The sequence below is a fragment of the Cryptomeria japonica genome, chromosome 7, assembly GCF_030272615.1.
Source record: "Cryptomeria japonica chromosome 7, Sugi_1.0, whole genome shotgun sequence".
Classification (NCBI taxonomy): domain Eukaryota; kingdom Viridiplantae; phylum Streptophyta; class Pinopsida; order Cupressales; family Cupressaceae; genus Cryptomeria; species Cryptomeria japonica.
The window spans coordinates 144344065-144364654 of record NC_081411.1 but is presented as its reverse complement, the minus strand read 5'-3'; the positions used below and the strand labels follow the sequence as shown (position 1 = coordinate 144364654).

Sequence of the window (20590 nt, the reverse complement as noted above, 5' to 3'; positions counted from 1 at the left end):
AGATGAAGTATTTTGGGTTACTGCTCAAAATTGCAGGCCCACAGTGTGACGTTGATAGATTTTGTAACCGCCGTGTTATATTTCTTGTAACCCCCGTGTCATATTCTCTCTTCTTTTCATGGTGAATGACGTCTCAATGCTGACTAATTGATGTCTTTCAAGCCTTAGCTTTATTTTACTCTTATATCACAAGTCTCATTTTACTAATTATAAATAATTCGTTGCCCAAATTTGAAATCTGCCCAGCTCTCCCAGCATACCGATTAGTGGTCTTTCTAGTCTGTTGAGGCTCATTTGAAATCTCTTGAGTCTCATTAGAGGACTGCAAGTATTTGACTATGCTCTGCTCATGCGCTTCGAGCGATCTTGAGTAACCGAAAAAATAATTGCTATCAGTAATCTTTTGACCATCAACTTCTGCAGCTGTTTCGTCTAGCGGTCCTTCTAGTCTCTTTGAGTATTAGAGGTGTGCAAGTATTTAAATATGCTCTACTCATGCGCTTCGTGCGATCTTGAGTAACAGAAAAAATATTTGCTATCAGTATTGTAATATTGTGTTTTTTAATCATTCAGCTATCACCCTTTAGCGATGTTTCGTCCATCCCGAGCCATTCCAAGTCTCTCTGTTAAAGTACTGTCCATTCATGCTTAAATTTTCTTCTAGCAATTGTACTGTGTTGTGTCTCTGCGTAATCTCATTATAGTCTGCCCATTCTCTATGTCGGATCTCAATCCAACTGAAAGAGAAGCCATGACAGAGAAGTCATCTGTCCCGGCAGAGCAAGAGACGTCCCCAGTGCTTGCGTCTGTCAACACTCTGTCAGAGCATGTTCAAACTGAAGGTGTAGGTACGAATGAAAGCGCCGTTGTGCAACAGCTTCCTCCTAATCTGTTTTGCGTGATGCGGATTGTCTCTGACAAGCAAGATTACAGCTTTATTGAAAAGATTCAGCTTGGACAAGATGAGGTTCTGAGCCTCTGTAATAAGCTTGTGCCCTCTGCTCCCTCGGCTTCCTCAGAGGATTCCCCGCGGGTTCAAAGTATCAATTTCAATTCGCTCAATCAACTATGCTTATCGGCTGTCGGGTACTATGGAGATAAGGACATCATCATACGCACTTTCCGCAAGGAAAGTCTTGTAGATGATTCGGTTCTTGCTAGGATGGAAGGACGACTATTAGAACCGGGATTCTACGTCAGTCTTCCTGATAAGGGAAATAGAGCTGTTGTTTTTTACTGGCATAAAGGTGAGGAATTGAAGCAAGCTTCCGGAAAGGATTTTTCTTGCAATTTTATCAGATACTTGGTTGAACTATGTGATACCGTATATGTTTGTGTGAAAGAGAGCTATCGCTTTGAAGCTCTGGCTACCTCTGCAACCAGCACCAGCGCAAAAGCTAAGCGCACCAAAAGGATTGAAGTCTCCAGTGTGAAGAACTCGGAGAATGATGTGGAGCTCATGCGTCATGGTTATAATGTAAGAATTGACGGAGGAGCGTATAGTGAGAATGATGTTGAGCTCTTGCCTGGTAATAATGTTCAAATTGCCAATAATTGTAATGGAAAAGCAATGTTCTGCGAAGGGTATCACCACTGTTGTTTCCTGACAACAGAGAAGAGCGTTCCGAGGAAATCTACAAAAACAGAAGAGGTGACTGTGAAAGCTTCTGAGTTTTGCAATAGGCTTAAAAGCTGGTTGTCGGAGTCTAATGTTGTTTACTCCAGACTGAGTAATGAGCAGTTCGTCGAACTCCTGAAAAATTGTCAGCCCCAAGATTTTCAGATCTACACTAAGTTTAAGGAATCTATTGATACGAGAGAGTCCGCCATAAACACTACACAATTTGAGAAGTTTGAGAGATGCTTTCTCAAGGTTATTTCAGAATTCTGCCCGCACGTTCACCTTTTTGTGGGTGGCGCAAGTAGTGAAACAAATCTGGAGTCGAATTCACGCTCTGACGCCGGCAGACTTGAGCAGTTGTATCGAGAACTTTCAGCTATTTTAACAGGGAAGGATGGGACGTTGTTGCCGCTGGGATCTGACATCGAGTTCATATCTAGTAACGGTGCGGGTGAACATGTGGTTACTGTTGAAGGTTTGGGCCAAGGAAAGGAGACAACGCCTTTTATCTCTTATGGACAAGAAGTACATACCAGATGCTCCAGCAAGTGTGGCTGCTCCTCAAAGATCGATGCAAAGGTGACGTTTCAACAATCTGCAAACGGCACGAAGGACTTCCCACTGTCAGGTGAGGTTGTTAATATTGTATTCACTCCCGTTACTGCTAAATCAGGTTCTAAGAATGAAATTAAAGGGCAGGTTAATCTTGCGAGTGGCTTTTTTTCTACAATCCGTAGTTGGGTAGCGAGCATGGTTCCTACTGAATTGAGAACCCTCGAAATAAATCTAATTTTCGCTGCCTTCTTGTTGGCTTCTGACGACCCTCTAGCTCAAAGCTTTATGCAAAACCATTTGAGAAACCAAAACATACAAATTCTGCTACCCAATTTCCAAGTTGCGTTTGAGAAATTCTTAAGTGTCCACTGCGCTAGGTCCACATATCCAGAGGCCCTCTTATCTAGTGAGACTGTCAAAGCCGTGTGTGGTCAAGTCTATAAAGAAAACATAAAGGAGTTGTGGACTCGTTTGTTTAGGAAGGGGGGAAGTTTTGTCAGCAGTCGACTCAGAGAAGTGGAGGAGGAGTTTGTACAGCAATTGAAGGAGAAGATGTCAGTGTTAAAGAAGGACTACTTAGTGACCAGGTTTATTGAGGAAGTTACTGTTGAAAATCAGAAACGTTCATCTTGGTTCCCGTGGAGTTCGCAAGCGGAACTGAAGGTGAAAGTTACAGTAGAGGAAAACCTGTTCAACATTGCTTATAAAGTATGTGAATTGACTCCAATGGAGAAAGATATATCTGAGGTTAATAGCAACTCTGGGAACCCAATTGTCCTGACATATGGAGAACCATTAGAGTTGACAACCATTAATCCTCAGAATGAAAAATTATATAAAGTTGTCGTCCTCAAGTCCCGAGAGCTGATTGTTTTTGTTCACAGTTTAAGAGATTCCTCTTTGTATCTGTATCATTGTCCCAAGATTGGTGTCAGCATAAATAAGATTCATGCATTTAAGAGAGGATTCGATTTGGTGGCTGTCGATGAAGCTACCAGATCTATTGCTCTATATGAAAAAGAGAAGTCAAAGATTTTAATATATAAGTTTGATCAGTCTTTTAGCAAGGTCTATTGGAGTGGAATTGAGCTCAATCTGGAAACATTTTGTGGGAGCAACATCATTGTATGGATGCATTTAGTTCCAGGGAAAATGGAGCTGCTCTTGGTTGATGATACCAACAAAGCAAGGGTGGCTGCAATCCATGAGAAGCCGATTATGAAGGCAAAGCATGTTTCTCTTTCTTTGCAGAAGCATTTTTTCAGAGCATGTGTCTCCGATGATGGCCGTTTCTTTATCGTTTTCAGGCAGTTGCAACGTCAGAGTGAAGATATTGATGTAGCGGGTGCAAGACAGGTAAATACTGAAAACATACTCGAAGTTGATATTTATGTTTTGGGTGATACCATGAGCTACTTGAAAACAATCCCTTTGAATGCAAGAGGATGCAGAATTTCTGATTTCCAACAATTTGGGGTGAAATTTGTGTGCTTCGGATTACAAACTCTGGTTTTGCTATATAGCCCTGTAGATGCTCCTGGTATTATCTTTTCCCATGTTCTGAAATGTTCTTTAGGCCAGATTAAAGGTTCTGAAGATGAAACAGAAATTGATGTGTCGTGCCCGTATCTGGGTTACATATTTCACATTTTTGACAAGTTTGCAACAGCACCTAAGTTGTTTCCAGATGCTATGAAGCGTATAACATTCAAAGTGGTACTGGGAAGTAGCAGTTCCGATCGCTACAACAGTGAGGCATGTCTCAAGTATTCAAAAGCACTTATCAAAGAGCTCCAGGTTAGTAAAGAAAAAGATTTTTCGAGCACGGAGATTCAATTTGAAGTGAATAATGTAGAAAATTGCCGAATTCAAGCTGCAGCAGAGGAGAAGACAAAGGTGAAAATGGGAACGTGGATTCGAAAGCTTGTTTGCCTTGTTCCCATCCAATTAGCTCGTGTAGAAAACAATGCAATGGTAGTTCTCAAGGATGGTCTTAAACTCCCTGATTTTAGCTACGTGGAAAGTGTATCACTCTCTAACTCTATACGCTTCGGGTTCTATGATACTGTTCTTAGCAGTTGGAAGGACAAGGTCAAGGTCATATCTTCCATTGGAAAGCAGAGTAGCGGAAAGTCATATTTGTTGAATCATCTGTCAGGGTCTCTTCTTGATGTTGGAGGTGGCAGGTGCACAGATGGAGTGTGGATGACCATTGTAACGGGCGAATATGGAGATCGCAGTTGCTTGTATGTGCTTTTAGACTTCGAGGGGCTTGGCAGTTTTGAGAGAAGCGAACAAGAGGACACGCTTCTCGCTGTTCTTAATGCTGCTGTGACCAACATCACAATATTCAACAAGAAGGTATGCCATTTCTTTCTATAAACACGAACTTTTCTACTATGTTTGCTTAAAACTTGGTCATTAGATACGATAAAATGAATAATGTGGGGACATAGATTAAGTGTATAGAAATATTATATAAATTTACAGATATTCTAAGCATTTCTTCTACAATTATTTTTAATAAAAAATTTATCTATTAATTTTTATAACAATTATTTTATATAAATTTATATAAACAAGTTAATTGAATAATGTAATATATTAAATACTTTTTCTGATTATATCATACATTTAATGAAATAGGGATATCAAAAAATGGATTAGGCAAATTCAAATAATTCAAATAGCTATTAGACTTCATTGCTTTAGTTGTCAAAATTACTTTCTCTATCTCTCGTGATCACCAAAATTGTTCCTCCTCCACCTATCATGGTTGCCCCAAGTTCACCATCTTGATTACAAGCATTCTTTCACCTTTTTTTGTAATCATGACTATCAAAACTTCTCCTGTCTTGCTTACCACATCACTTTCATTATTTTTTATCAACTCAACTTCTTGTTGCCCAAGTTATTAAGATTTTGTATCACATTCAATATCTTGGACACAAACAATTCTCATCACTTACGTATAAAAACTATTCCTTATTCACATGTCATGGATATTGAAAATTATCATGTCTTGGTTGCCATATTACCTTCATTTTAAGGTTTATCAATGTCTTCATATCTTGATAACTAAATCACCTCTGCTATCATAGGTGTTAGAGTTTTAATGTTTTGGTTACCAAATTTTTTTATCATATTCACTATCCTAGCTCAAAATCTTCTCATTATCTTGATTACCAAAATTTTGATAACCATGAACAAACCATCCATTAATGTAAAAAATAAATAATTTAAGGTTTTTATGAATTTACCATTTGTAATTCCTCTAAACTCATTTGTCCTCCACCCTCCTTAAACTAATAAATTTAAATTTTAAATAGAATGTAAACACCTTAAAAAATATTATATAGCACAATTTTGAATTAATATATAAAAAATTATCTTCAAATTGTTAGATTCAATTGAAAATAAAACTTTAGCATGTAAAGCTTTATTTTCAATAATATACTTTAAAAATTATACATGCAAAATCATTAAGATTAAAAACCCACGACTTCTAAAATTCTAAAGATTTTTGATAGATCAATTAAACTATTTACTAATTGAAATACTCAACGCTTTTCAGTTTCTACAACTACATTAGAAAATAAAACAATTGTCTGTTAATTAGACAATGCATTACTACTAAAACATAAATACATAACTACAAACTGTACAATCTGATATGACAGGGATTTCGTTTAGATAAGGACACAGAATCTGCTTTCAGCCAGTTCCAGAGTGGGTTCAATTTACTGAAGCAGGACAAAAAGTCATTTAAAGGTCTATTCTACATTGCCATCAAGGATGTGGACAACTGTGATGTAGAAGATCATATCCAAGAATTTTGTGAGAAGATATCTCAAATATGCATCAAATCGACAGAAAAATTCAGTTCAAAAATGTATGATGTCAAGGTCGAGATTGCTGCTATGCCTCCTTATAATAGATCTGAGTATTATAGAGACAGCTTGAGTGAGCTAGCAGAAACGGTGGCAGAAAGAGTCGATTTTTGCTATGATAGTGGATTCACCTTCTTGAGGGATCTGAAGCTTATTATAGCTCAAATTGCATCCAAAGACAGGATTTCTATTGACAGCAAGCGGGCTTCTGAAAAAGTTGATATTTTGAGGAGAAATCTTCTATCTGCGGTCCAAATGGGATCTCTTCCTGGGACAAATCTGAATGAAGAAATTCGGGTCTTGCATAATTTCGACACAAAGAAAGAAATTCCTGATTTTCCTGTTGTTGTAGGCGATATATCGTGGAGCATAAAAGATTCGGGACTCTGTCTCTCAGAGGGTTTAGAATCAGCAACTCATGTTACTATAAGGGACGTTTTATCCCAAATCAGGTCAAGACTGGAGATTGTCTTACCCAGGAATGGTAGAAGCGGCGACGAGTGGTTTTCTTTATTCCAGAAGTTCCTGGTGACCCTGGCTGACAGAAGACGTTACAGAGTTCAAGAGTGGATAAGTTCAAACACCACGGATATTTGTGATACTGATGAAGTGAAAAGTTTGAAGCTAGAGGCCAATGTAGCTCTTGACAAAGTAAAGAAAGGCTTATCAGTTTGTGGATGCAAATGTTCTGATTGCTTCTGGAGGTGTGTGATGGATAAAGGCCATGGTGATCAACATTCTTGCATGGGGAGTCATTCGTGTACAGAAAATTGCAGCTATTGCTCTCGAGAGGGGAATGTCTTAAGGTCATGCAGGGGTTTGGCAGGGCATGAAGGAGCTCACGACTGCAAAGAGAAAAATCATACCTGCAGTGAGATGCATACTGGGGACCACGGCCAGCTCAAGGGCAAGAATAAATATGCTCTGGACATTGAATCCACCCATAAAAAGCATCAGTGCCAAAGGAGTTCTTTCGAGTATGAAGCTGGGTCGGAGCATTGCTTTGACAGCACATGCCAATCTTCTGATTACTTCTTGCGGCGCCATATAGATCAGTCAGGCTTGCACGATACAGTGCATAACAATGTGAGAAATGCAGGATTCATTCCAGCGGGCAAAGATATTAATATTCAAGATAGCAAGCATAAATGGGGAAAGATAGTGGTGCCAAATATGTACTGCAAGAAACAGGGTGGAGGGTATAACCATCTGGTTCCTTGTCCGGGGTTCAGCAAATTCACCAGCAAACTCTACGATGGTTCGAGGCACAAAACTGTTCCACAAGAGGTGATGACTCATGAGTCTTTCTGGCAATATGTTAGCAGTGAAGAGTTTGACTATTGTAAATCGGAGGAGCTTGATACAAAGTCAGGTCTTCCTGCTATAACATATTGCACTGAAACAGGACAGAATCTGAACTCTGCAGGGTATATTACTGATGATAGCCATCATTTTGGTTGTGATCAGTCTAAGAATGTCCCTCACCATGTCATATTTGTCATTGACAAATCAGGTTCGATGGGTTTCTCAGACAGTACGCCCAGCATGATAAAGTTCGATACACATAAATGTAGGCTTGGATGCGTCTACGAGGATATTCTATGGTCTATACGGCTCCGCCTTAAAACAGTTTCTGATGATTCTGTGTCTGTCGTTCTGTTTGATGAGAGCGCAACTATAGCAATAGAGATGGAGGATATGAAAGAAAGTATTGTCGATCACCTTCTTCAGCGGAAGCCTGGTGGAGGAGCTATCTACTCATCAGGGTTGGATGCTGCAGAGAAAATATTAATAAAAGGATCCCAGCAACCCTCTGTCAACGTGAAAATGCCAGTTGTTATCTTCCTTAGCGATGGGGAAAACAATGGTGGGGAGAATCCCCTGTATTGTGTGGACAAAATGAAAAGAGCAGAGCCTAGAATGATGCTTCATACAATTAAGTTTGGAATGGATCCGACAACTGATACGCTGATTGAAATGGCAAAGAAAGGAGGCGGAACATTTGGTAAAAAATTAAATGAGAATCTGTTAGCCCGTGACTCTTAGAATTTGGGAAATAGTCTCAACCCCAAGATGCAGAGGTTATGTAAGGCATCCCCTGCCTGCTATGCTTTTTAATATTTGTTTTAGGTATCATATGTAATCATCAGATCATTTTGTGCTCGTTATATTTTTTGAATTCTGATGTTTCGATAGGCTCAGTATGCAGCCTAGCTGCTTCAGAATCTAAGTTGTGCATGTCTTTGGGCCCTGTAGGTTGCTTATATGTCCATTAATCATCTTTTGTGTAGAGCACTGAAATGCGATATTTTGTGGAATGTATATATATGCACACTCATACTAGAAGTTTTTTCTTGTTAGAGTTATTTTTTTTGGGACTGAGATACAATAGTTGGATTAGTTTTATGATTATTTCCATGTCAGTTTATATAAAAATGGGGCACTGGCAATCACAGGTTGCATTAAATGGGCGCATCCTGTGCCATTGCTGCCCTTAACTGAAGCCACGATCTCACAATTTTTATCTCATATTGAATTCATATACATTCTGGCTGCCCTTCTTATTCTTATTAGTTCCTGCCTGCTGGAACTATACCAGGGGCTTCTAACATTAAGTAGTGATTAATCAATGCCTTGACAAGCCAATCGCTGTTCATTTTTTTGTTTGTTGTTGTTTTCCTGCTATGTTTTAGTATAGAAAAGTGCAAGTTTACTAAGCTTGAAATACATTTAAAATATTTATCTATAATGTGATTGGGTTGAAGTCGGTGGGTCAGAGAAAAATTGCAAATACGAGACGAGAGAATGCACGTCTGCGGTGCGTTGCAGAGCATTAGAGCATCTCTGGTGGCCTACACTATTTTTGATAGCATTTTAGGCTTCTTGAAAACTGATGCGAATAGAAGGTGCTCAGGTGGAGGGTTATGTCCTTACACCCACCCTGCAATGAAATGAAACAACGTCAATCGAAGGGCTTGGAGGGGCATTCTACCATATAGTTTTATCTTACAAAACAAGTGTATCAAGGGATCATATCCATTCCGTGGATTGTGAAATTGGTTCGGGTTTTGCTCACGGATGTTCTCCCAGATGTAGGATATCAGCGGCCCCCTTATTTCATTCTTGCAAGTTCTGTTTTTTCCTTGTTGAAACTTCTCCAGTGATCAACCTGTTTTTAACAGGGCCGGCCCTTGTATGGTTTTGTTTTTCCTTTGAATGTATTGGTTTGGATTTTGAGATAGTGGTCGAAAATAGATATAACTCATTGACGAGCATTAACTTCTCAAATTGAGCTGTCTGACCAAGAAAGCTGATTAAAAATCTGTGCCTATAAGTTTTGTATAAGCAAGCATTGCTGCATCTTTTCCTGTGATTTGAAGCTCTTTTGAAACACAGACAATATTGTTTTTCGAGATGGTGATCTAGGGATTAAACTTAATTCAAGAAGGAATCCCGAATCCCTACATCATCATCTTCTATGCAGAAAGAGGGTTTGACCTTGACCTATTGAATTAGTTGGAAACTTGAAAGCATTATTCGGCTGAAGCACATGTGACTGGAAACTGGCTACAACTATTGAACAGATTGTCTTTGAAGCGCTTAGGGACCCCATGGTTGATCAAAATAAAATATTTCCAGAAGGATATACAGTAGCTGGATTAATGTTTGACAAAGGATCTAGCACAAAATAGAAATACTTGAGGTCTGTTAATCACAAAAACTTACTTCTAGAGTGGCCACAGTCTGCCTGTTAGGTTCTGATGGCTTTGTTGCTATTTTGGAAAAGTTCAAAAGATACATTTCAAAAAGTACAAGATATATGTTTATGTTCTTCAAAGTGTAGTAGTTTCAAATATATAGCAAAAGTTTCATGCCTTTTGTTGGATGTTTTTGCCCTGTCTCTGACATTGAGATGAATATAAAATGCCAAACTATTTGATCTCAAATTGTCCTTTGTATGTTAAGCAGGTTTTAATGGGGCTGATATCAATACTGATCATCTCTACCTACACAGTATGATGCCCATTTTCATTACAGTGAAGCTGCTTATGTTTGCATGGCAGTGTTGTCGTTGCAGATGTTATTATGGATGCCTGTATATCCAAAAACAATATTCACTATCCACTGTTGGCATCAGATATACAGAGTTTTAGTGGCACAAGGTCATCAATTGGAGCACTTGTAGGTTTCTGCACAAATTGTAGATTTTGCCATCACACCAAAATCACGTACTGTTGGTTGAGAGGGATCTCATCGTGTATATAGTCACTATGCCAACACCCCCCCACACGATAGAGCCGGATACAACCACGTACCATGTAGGATTCATACCCACTACGTACCACGTCGATAAGCCAAGCTTACACGGATGAACGGTCTAGGGCTCGAGGGACTCGAACCGATGACCTGCGCTCTGATACCATGTAGAATTTGCCATCACACCAAAAGCACGTGCTGTTGGTTGAGAGGTATCTCATCGTGTATATAGTCGCTATGCCAACACAAATGGTGTGGCAGTACATTTCGTTGGTGCTCAGGTTCTGATCTATAAATTTCTCTCCCAAACCTGATGCTGGAAATTAGTCAAAGTTATGATTATCTTTGTTTTGTTCGTCTATTTGGGTTCAGCCTCTGTGGGTTCAGGCAAGTTTGTAGGTTATTCTAATCAAGTATGACACAGCACCAACAATGTGATATCATATACTGCACAAATTTGTCACCACACTATTGAAAACTAGTTTAAGATGCAAATTAAATCTGGAAAAATACATACTGTTGGTGAACATAAATCTATTTACATTTATTTGAGCATTGGATCAATCATGTCCGGTTAAGTATTCTTTCGGTATCACAGAAAACTCAGCTATTTGATGTTAAGCATTGATCAAACTTCGAAGCAGAAATGCAAATTTAGAAATGGGTTACTTAAGGAATGATTTCCCCTGTAACTTTTACATGTCCCACAATAGTTATCGGAAAGGGAGAATGGCGTGTAACAATTTTCCATTTAATTTACTCTTTTTATTAGGCCGACAACCAAAGATATGACCTAGTAGGCACTGGCAACACAAGACATTTTATGCATTCTATTTACTTACAAATTCAAACATGCATTAGGGTGAAAGTCCAGACCAAGTGGTGTATTAGAATGTTCTTTTCTCTTTGATATGTGAACTACCAAAATAAAATCATGGAAGATTTATAATTTATTTTGTCATATGAATCTTAGGTTCTCACAGTCCACATTAGTAATTGTATGAAAAATTTAGCAGAAAACTCTTTGAAATCTTTGACAACAGAGAGACGGAGTCTGCATCATCTTGAATACTGTTAAGTATGGCTTCTAACAGGGGATACATATGACATAAAAATGTATTAATACAATAAATTATTTTCATTTTGAACACACCTTTAATTTATAATTTTTATTCTCACATCCTCCATCCCAAAGATCTGTTTCCTGATCGTTGGCTCTTCTATTATCGACTTGCAAGAAGTTGCAGTATTCAGCATCACAATATACTGACCAAACACACATCACATTGGACTTTACTACTCCACCACTGCCATATCACTCTTGGCTCCTCGAATCCGGGTTGATATCGAATTAAGAAGCCTCTCATTTTCTACAATGGATTCTAGTTCCTTCACCACTACATCCATGCTGGGTCGATTTTCTGGCAGTTCCTCTACACAACACAAGGCAAAATTAAGAAGATTTTCAAAGCCTGTAATGTACATAGACTGCTTTAAAACTGGATCCATTAATTCATGTCGAAAGCCTCTGATTCCCTGTAATTCCAAGACCGTTTTGACCTCTTGAACCAAATTTTTACCCCTTTCAATAGGGGGACGTGCAGTAATAAGCTTCAGCAATACAACACCAAAACTATAGACGTCACTCTTCTCTGTAAGCTGTAGTGTCATGTAGTACTCTGGATCCAAGTAGCCCTGAAAGAAAGATCACTATTCTTCATTAGTTAAAAACTTAAATATTATTTTTGGGTATCGATTGTGTCTAACATTCAGTTCTACTACTTTCTCCAGTGGTCCATCCTCCTTAGCATTCAACGCATCAGCATTGCTATTACCTAACCCATAGAAAGACGACTTTAAGAGCAAACAAATGAATCGTTGCATTATTGAGTTACAGTTCATATAGATCAGCACAGATTTGAATTTAGCACTTTCTTTTTGAAGTTTAAGTGTTCTATCAATTGGTCTTCTTTTCGTCAGTCCATCGTCAATCTAAATGGTGCTTATTTCAGACACTCCTATTAAGTATATATATGTGCTTGGACTCTTAACTTGGCTCTGGTATGACATTGAATTACTGTTCAAATGAACCACGTAAGACGCAATCTAAGAACTTAGATTTGCTCTTAGAATGTTCCACCACCAACTGAACTACTGACAACTACTCTTTGGCCAGCCCATCGTCAATCTAAATGTGACTTATTTCCAAGTTACATATATGGAATCACCCCACCTTCCTGTGAGGTTACTTGTCCTAACTACTATTATTCAACAACATTTGATTTTCAAAGATACAGTACAGAAATAGTTAAGGAAAAACCTTACCATTGTTCCTTTTACTTGAGTTGTTACATGGCTTTGACCTCCAGCACGTACACCGCCGTCTGAAACAACTTTAGAAATACCAAAGTCCGCAACCATGGCAACCAACCTTTCATCCAGTAATATATTGGTAGACTTGACATCTCTATGTATTATGGGTGGATTTGCAAATTCGTGGAGATAGTTTAAACCCTTGGCGGCACCCAATGCTATAAGAATTCTTCTTCTCCAATCCAGACGAATACCAGTTTGTCCTGTTAACATCCCAACAAAATCTGATTACCATAACAGGTTTCTAATTCCAAAATCATTTTTATCACCAATTCTGGCATAAGCCAAGAAAGCAAAATATCAACATACCATGGATACTTTCTCTGAGAGTTCCATTTGATATATATTCATACACCAGCATCTGTTCCTCTTTGTCAAAGCAAAACCCAAGCAATCCCACAATGTTCCTATGATGCACTCGCGATAACAATTCTATCTCGTTCTTGAATTGTTTTCTATCTTTCAGAGATGCTTGATTGGCCCTTTTTATAGCCACCATTTCGCCTCCGCTCAGAATTCCTTTATAAACCTGATTAAACGTGAGAAACAGAGATTTTAAGGCCTAATTTATTCATGAGCTTGAGATTGATCACGATTTTAAAATCTAAATTTTACAACATTTCAACATATAAATACAATATAAGGTTGCTACTCTGCATATAGCTGATCTAATTTTTTACCTTTGCCTAGTAATCTTCTCTACATTCTATGCAAAACAAGTGCAGGTGAAATTCAGTTTGGAACTGAAAACTGAAAAAGCTTCTCTTAGGATCATTGGTTTGGAGAGCAGTTTTGTACAAGTTTCCTTATCAAGGTCGAAGCCCCTGAAAAAGAATTCCGACTCCAGAGAACGTTCTTGTTGGAAAACTCGAGAAAAATACACAGGCCTTATCCTATTATGTTTGCAGATGCATGCAACTACAACTAGGATCAGGAAAACTATTATGCTAATTTGTAATATATTTTGTACAAATAGTTATATTTTGCGTTGGGCTGTTTGTACAAAAGCAACAAAAAAGACACTGGCAGCATAATAGTTACAGAACATATCAATGGCAATAAGCCGAAGAAAGTCAATTAACAGTAAACTCAACTACCAGTGTGGTGAGAAATATAGCCCAGCAAAAAAGAGCAGGTATTAAACAAGAACCCTATTAACATAAAAGAGTAATGATCAGAGCATACAAAACCGGGGAGCCAAAAGTCCACTTTCATTTTTGCAACGAATTTTCATCTTGAACCTCTACTTGAGGGGGGGAGAGAGCCTTGTGAGAAATGGTTTTTATTTATATTTTTTTAATATATGTCAATTTTTATTTTTTTTCAATAAAAGTGGATTATTCCACTAAACTTTTTTATTAATATTTTTTATTTTTTACACAGGATTCAAAGAGCGTATCAGAGGAAAGAACCCTGAGAAGAAAACCTCTAGTCACAGCTCATAAAATAAGCCTATAGTATCTAACGGATCAATATATACACCCCGCCCAAAACCACATACAAAATGCGGTCACAACACATATAATATCAGTTTTGCATAGAGCCCATATAACAATTTGCCAAAAAAAACCCATCGGATAATTTTCAAATGTAGACTCCATAGCTGCTATCAATGGAAGAAGAGAAAATTTTCCAAAGCCATGTGCCAAGTCCCATGAACCAAAAACCTTCCTACCAAAAAAGAAGTATCAAAAAACCTTTGGAAAAACACTATTATATCAAATACCATGACCTCGAACACTTCTCTAGACAACGAACATGAATACTTGAAATGAAAGGGGAAAGCGTGAATAATTATCATCATAAAATTTTACATCGACGTTACTCAAGAAAATCATATGACTATTGCTGCAAACCTTCCCATACCCTAGAAGGAATTTCCTCAAAACCCACCTTTCGCTGATTAGCATTGCTATCAATGGCTAAATTTGCCAAATAATCTGCAATCTTATTAACTTCTTTGTAACAATGGGATACCAAGAAAGACTCAAACAATTCTAATTTTTGTAAAATGGGATCAAGTATATACTGCAAATTCCAACAATTCGATTTCTTTTTCATAACACATTGAATAATCACCATAGAATCACCTTCAATTATTAAGTCCTTAATACCGAAAGAGATTGCCATATCCAATCCAAAAGACAAAGCATGAAATTCCGCATAATTGTTAGTTTTAAAACCAATAGCATGACACTTAGCTTGAATAAAATTTGCGTTGTGATCTTAAATTACCATGCCTACCCCAGCCAGCCTAGGGTTACCGCGAGAGGCCCCATCAAAATTAAGTTTAAAGTGCCCCTGCAGAGGAGGTTTCCATCTAGCAGAGCATCTCTTACCTATTGCATCATTCTTTTTTAAAATTGAACCATGAGAGGGTAAAAGTGACAGCAGCTTCCAAACTCTAGTAACTCTACTATCCCAGTGCGAAAAAGAAGTAAGATTTTCCAAATTCTTATAAATAAATGACAAAGCGACCTTAGAGATTGAAGACTCAATTTTTAATAGAACCTCAAACACAGGAGACCTTGTTTTTTTAAATATCCTGTTGTTTTTTTCTAGCCAAACATTCCAAATCACAATAGATGGAGATATGATCCAAAGGCATGCATAAAAAGATGAGGCAAACATAAAGGGCCAAGATCTAAAATGGGAAATGAGATCCTTACCAATAACAAAGGATATATTTAACTTCTCAAACAACCACTGCCAACATTCATAAGCATAATCACAATGTAGGAATAGGTGTGAAGAAGATTACAAATTTTTGTTACAAAGGACACAAGGGAAAACAACAGTAATACCAAGTCTGTCTAGTCTCATACCTGTAAGGACTCTATCCTGAACTGCCAACCAAGCAACTTATAAGGCCAAGAAGATAAATCTTTAGCAACCATAAGAGAGTTGTAACCATCTTTAACAGTGTACTTACCTGAAATATTCTTTGTCCAAATAAGTTCATCCTCGGAATCAGAAAGAAATACAATTCTATCCCCCAAAATCTTTTCAAAATCTAATTTCATGCTTTGATCAACATCTAAGAAATCAATCGACTTCCATCTAGCTAGCTTAAGGGGTCCACTACTCACAATTTCAAAATAATTTGCTACAAAAACACCCCAAAGGGAGGAAAGAACAGTGATCAGAGGAGACCAATCCCTAATATTCACCAAAGGTGTGTGTCCATTCCATACTTCATCCCAGAATCTGACCTTTCTACCATTATGAACAATCCATGAGAGATGAGGCAAAATAACTGATCTACATTTACAAAGGAAATTCCAAATAGCAGAACCCGAAGGCAAATTTGAGACTTTAAAAATGTGCTCTCTTGGTCCATTATTTAAATATTTGGCAAACATAATCTATGCCCATAAGGAGCTAGGCTTGTCATATAGTTTCCAAACCAACTTAGCACCTAAGGCTAAATTCTGATTATCTAGACTCCGAATTCCTGTTCCCCCAAGTTCCTTAGGCAAACATACCTTATCCCATGCAACTAAAGGGAGTTTCTTCTTGCCATCTTTATTATTGTTCCAAAGAAAACCTCTAAGAGTATCCTGTAAACTAACAATGGCTGCTTTTGGAGACTTCAAAACAGACATGAGATATATGGGAACAACATTTAAAACAGACTTGATGAGAACAATTTTACCCACCAAAGTTAACCATCTATGATTCCATGAGAGAATTCTTTTAGAAATGACCGAAATAATCTTATCCCAAAAACCAATCTTATCCTGTTTAACAAAGAAAGGAATCCCAAGGTAAGTACATGGAAGATTTTCAGTCTCAAATCCCCAAAAGGATTGCAACCTATGCTGAACCAATTGTGATGTATTAAGGAAAAAAATCTTTGATTTATCACCATTCACTTTCTGACCAAAAAACGATGCATAATTTTGTATTATTCCTTTAATCACTTTTGCCTAAACTAACGAAGCATGTCCAAATAATAGAGTATCATCTGCAAAGAGACAATGAGAAATACTTTGGGGAATATTCTGAATCCTTATACCTTTCCAAAGCCCCCCCACTTTAGCAGCCCTAATAGCCCAACTAAAGGTTTCAGCTAGGAGAATAAACAAAAAGGGAGAAAGGGGATCTCCTTATCTCAAACCCCTAGAGGAAGTGAAAAATCCCCTTTCTCAAACCCCTAGAGGAAGTGAAAAAAACACAAGGAGAACCATTAATTAAAACCGAGAATCTTACAGAAGAAATACATGCATGAATCCATTTGACCCAGGCCTTGGAAAAACCTAACTTTTCAAGAACAACACATAAAGCCCCCCACTCTACTCTATCATAAGCCTTCATCATGTCTAGTTTAAGTATCATGGTCGGGGTTCTTTGGGTTAACATTTATTCATTAAAAATAGTGCAGATGAAAATGAACAATTAAAATGTCAAGAATGTCGTTCAACTCGAAAGAAGGGTAGCTGTCCTGACAATGCATTGGCCATCAGGGTCTTGGTACAAAACAAGGTAACAAGAAAGAAATGGCAGGATCTTGGTGAGAAAATGAGATTCAGATAACCATATATTCCCCTGTACAGAACAACATTTCGTCTCTGAGAATAAATCCATAAATGGAAGCCAAAATTCATGCTAATCTCTAATCTAAAAAGTGTATAACGCATTTTCTTTACAAAGAAGGAAAAATTGAAGATGAGACGCAAGTGATACTGCTTGTCCTAGATGCAAGTAGTAAAAGTAGGAAATGGAGAGGCATCTGAATAAGGCATAAGATTAGAATAGTTCACCTTGTTGAATTAATTTCCTACCAAACAACAAAAGTTATATTCAAGATGCTTTAGAACACCAATTAATGACAATAACAAATATATGTGGTAGTGATCTAAGCCTAAATATTTGTAACCTTTTTTACTCTGTTCCATAAGTCCAAGGTCTATGTTCATGCGTTTTACATACAAGATGGATCTTACCTTTATCTATTTTAAAAGGGATGTAATAATGACAGAAAAATGTAAGTGAGACCAAGTTTCTTTTAGTTTACCTTGCCATATGCTCCCGAACCAATTTCATTCATCTGAGCAAATCTATTTGTAGCTTTTTCTAGCTCCATATAAGAAAACATTCTCGCACCTTTAAGGTTTGGAACACTTGTACCTTGTTCTTCTTTGGATTCCCAACCAGCTGAAATAGCTCCCATGTACAAGTTATAATTGTACTAATTCTGTGCTCAAAAGTAAACTCTTAAATAGATGTTAAATCAAATGTAAATTTAGTGGCATGCTATACCAAAAGGTTTGTGCAGTTTAATTTCCCCATCGGCCCTTCTTTTTTGCACCAAGGCATAAAATCCCATGCAAGCAATCATCATAATTAACACAGCTGCTGTAATCGACAGAACAATTATTGTAGTCGAGCTAAGGCTGTTAGATTGCACTGATTTACCCGGTATTAACCATTCAAACTCAAAGTGAGTGATATAAAAGAACAGTCACGTAATGAATTATTATAGCGAACTATAAACTCAGTAAATTATTAGGATATACATACCAACGAAATATGTATCGCCTATAAAATAAGTAGTTCCAAATGAACTTGGGGCTTTATAGTTTTGGCTGCCCATCATGAAACCTGTCCCAATAATCTCTGATCGTCTAAAACTAGTTTTATTAACAGGAAAAATCTGCACTTGAGAGGTTAAATAGTTCTGGTCGTTTGTTCTTCTTCATGTTCCGGATTCTCAATCTTCTTAGGAACTAAGGTAAAACACACTTTTTGATGTCTCATCCCATCCAAGAATTTCCTTCCATCCACCAAACAAATTATATAATTCGTACAAACTTCACTCTTCAAAGGCTATTCCAAGGGAAACAAGGTTTTCTTTATCACATTTGCCATAATAGTGTATATATTCTTCCTCCCATCATGTACTTCTTGTCTATCAAACTACTAAGGTCTACCCAAAAAAAGGTGAAAAATATCCATAGGCATAATATCAAACAAGACTTCATCATGATAATTCCTAATTATCAATTTTACCAAACATTTCTCACTTACTAACAACTTATGTTCATCATGAATCCATGCTATCTGATAAGGTTTGAGGTGTTTCAATCTTTCTAAGTTTAACTTAGTCACCATTTCCTCTGAAAAAATATTATTTGAGCTACTACTATCAAGAACAACTTTACAACACTTATCGGATACCTTACATTTGATCTTGAACAAATTTCTCCTCTGTAAGGGCTCTTCAACTTCTCTAGTATGACACAAAACTCTCCTCATCATCAACAGTTCTCCATCCTCCGATTTGTTTGTTGATCCGGTGGGGTTTTCTTCCACCACTCCTCCTATCCTGGTATTCTATGTCTTCTTACATTTGAAAGAACAATGCCCTTCTCCTCCGCACTTAAAGCAAGTACCTCTAAACACTCTCTTGTCTTGTCTTTTGTCATCTTTTCCAAAATTCTCATTCTGGTAGCCATCCAGTTCTCTCCTTGGGTAGAAATTTATGTCATCCTTCTGGTATGAATTACTATCTTTGCTTACTTCCTTGTCCTTGTTCTGATCTGTACAAGTTCCTCTTCCTCCTTGAAATCTTCCTCTCATAAATATTCCATGTCTACCTCTCTGTCTCTACTCATGACTTTTTTTCAACTTCTCTTCTGCTTTCAGGGCATATTGATAAGCTTCTTCAACACTCTGCAAATTGATCAAATTGAGTTCATCTTATATAGATATCTGTAATCCATTTAAATAACTGGAAATTTATTCGAATTCATCATCAACATGTCCAGATTCGATATTCAACTTGTAAAATACTTCGGTGTACTCCTTTGCTCTAGATTTCTTCTGCTTCAAGTTCTGCAACTTCAGGAACAAATTCACTTGTTAATCAGTCGCCATAAACTTTGATTTTAAATTAGCAACCATCTAATCCCATGTCTTAATCTTCTCTATACCTCTTCTCTATCTATCAACCTGCAAATATTCGCACCAAATAGATGCATGGCCTTTCACCCAGGTACAAGCATACTTCACCTTCCTATCCTTGTGGTGCTCTCAAAATCAAAATGCTTTTCCATCTTCGTTATCCAATCCATCAACTCATCTAAGTCTAACTTCCCATTATATTCTAGTGGGGTAAAATATTGTTTAGTATTTGCCCTACTCAAAACCCTCAAGAACCTCTCTTCATCTGGATCAACTGTCGGTTGGTTTAATTGTTCTTCTGGGGCTTCTTCTGCTCCATCTTCAATCACATGTTTAGTATGTCGGCCTCTTTTCTGAGCTATCTCAACAGGTTCCAACCAAGCTGAAATTCCTCTCAATAGTTATATCATAATCGGGTCTACATTCTCACACGCTCCACCATTCCTATTTCCTCCTCACGTCATCTTCATGCCAGTCCTCCACAGCTACAGGTTGGATCCTCAGCCTGCCACCCCATAACAAAATTCTCTAGACAATGAAATCTCTCTCTGATACCACTTGGTGTAGTCACTGATTAGGAGGGACCTCAAAGAGATCAGTCCAGACCGGTCAACAAGAGTAAACACAACAGAAACCCAAAGATATGATGGAGGCAATGTAGAACAGAGTGAATTAGTTCATTCTCCTGAAAGTATCCATTCAAGAAGGCATTTTTCCAACATTAAGGATTGTGTTTCACATGTGTAGAAAAATTGAAAAATAGAGAAAAAAATGTAAAATCTATCTTTTCCCTAAGTATTGTTATCCTCATTTAAAGACAACAACAAAAAAAAGTTAATTTAAATGCATACAAAAAGTTATGCATTATTAAATACACCTTTGTCCAAATTACAATTACTTTGACTTAAAAAATTAACTAAAATATAAATATGTAAAAAGAATTATGAAAAAATATCCATTAACTAGATATTGGTCTGACAAATCTATA

The 20590-nt window shown here is 37.4% G+C and overlaps 2 protein-coding genes across 2 annotated transcripts; one reads left to right on the top strand and one right to left on the bottom strand.

The window, feature by feature from the left end:
- The first annotated feature begins 269 nt into the window (after window positions 1-269).
- Window positions 270-8412, top strand: LOC131060342 (uncharacterized). Its single transcript, XM_057993518.2, has 2 exons — window positions 270-4537; window positions 5857-8412. The coding sequence occupies exons 1-2, from the start codon at window positions 719-721 to the stop codon at window positions 8110-8112; spliced, it is 6075 nt and encodes a 2024-aa protein (XP_057849501.2). The 5' UTR covers window positions 270-718; the 3' UTR covers window positions 8113-8412.
- A 2796-nt stretch (window positions 8413-11208) lies between these two features.
- On the bottom strand, window positions 11209-17869 carry LOC131060343 (leucine-rich repeat receptor protein kinase HPCA1). Its single transcript, XM_057993519.2, has 4 exons — window positions 17714-17869; window positions 13006-13225; window positions 12649-12899; window positions 11209-12018 (listed from the first exon to the last, which is right to left on the bottom strand). Exons 1-4 carry the CDS (start codon window positions 17867-17869, stop codon window positions 11620-11622), a joined length of 1026 nt encoding a protein of 341 aa, XP_057849502.2. The 3' UTR covers window positions 11209-11619.
- Between the last annotated feature and the right edge of the window lie 2721 nt (window positions 17870-20590).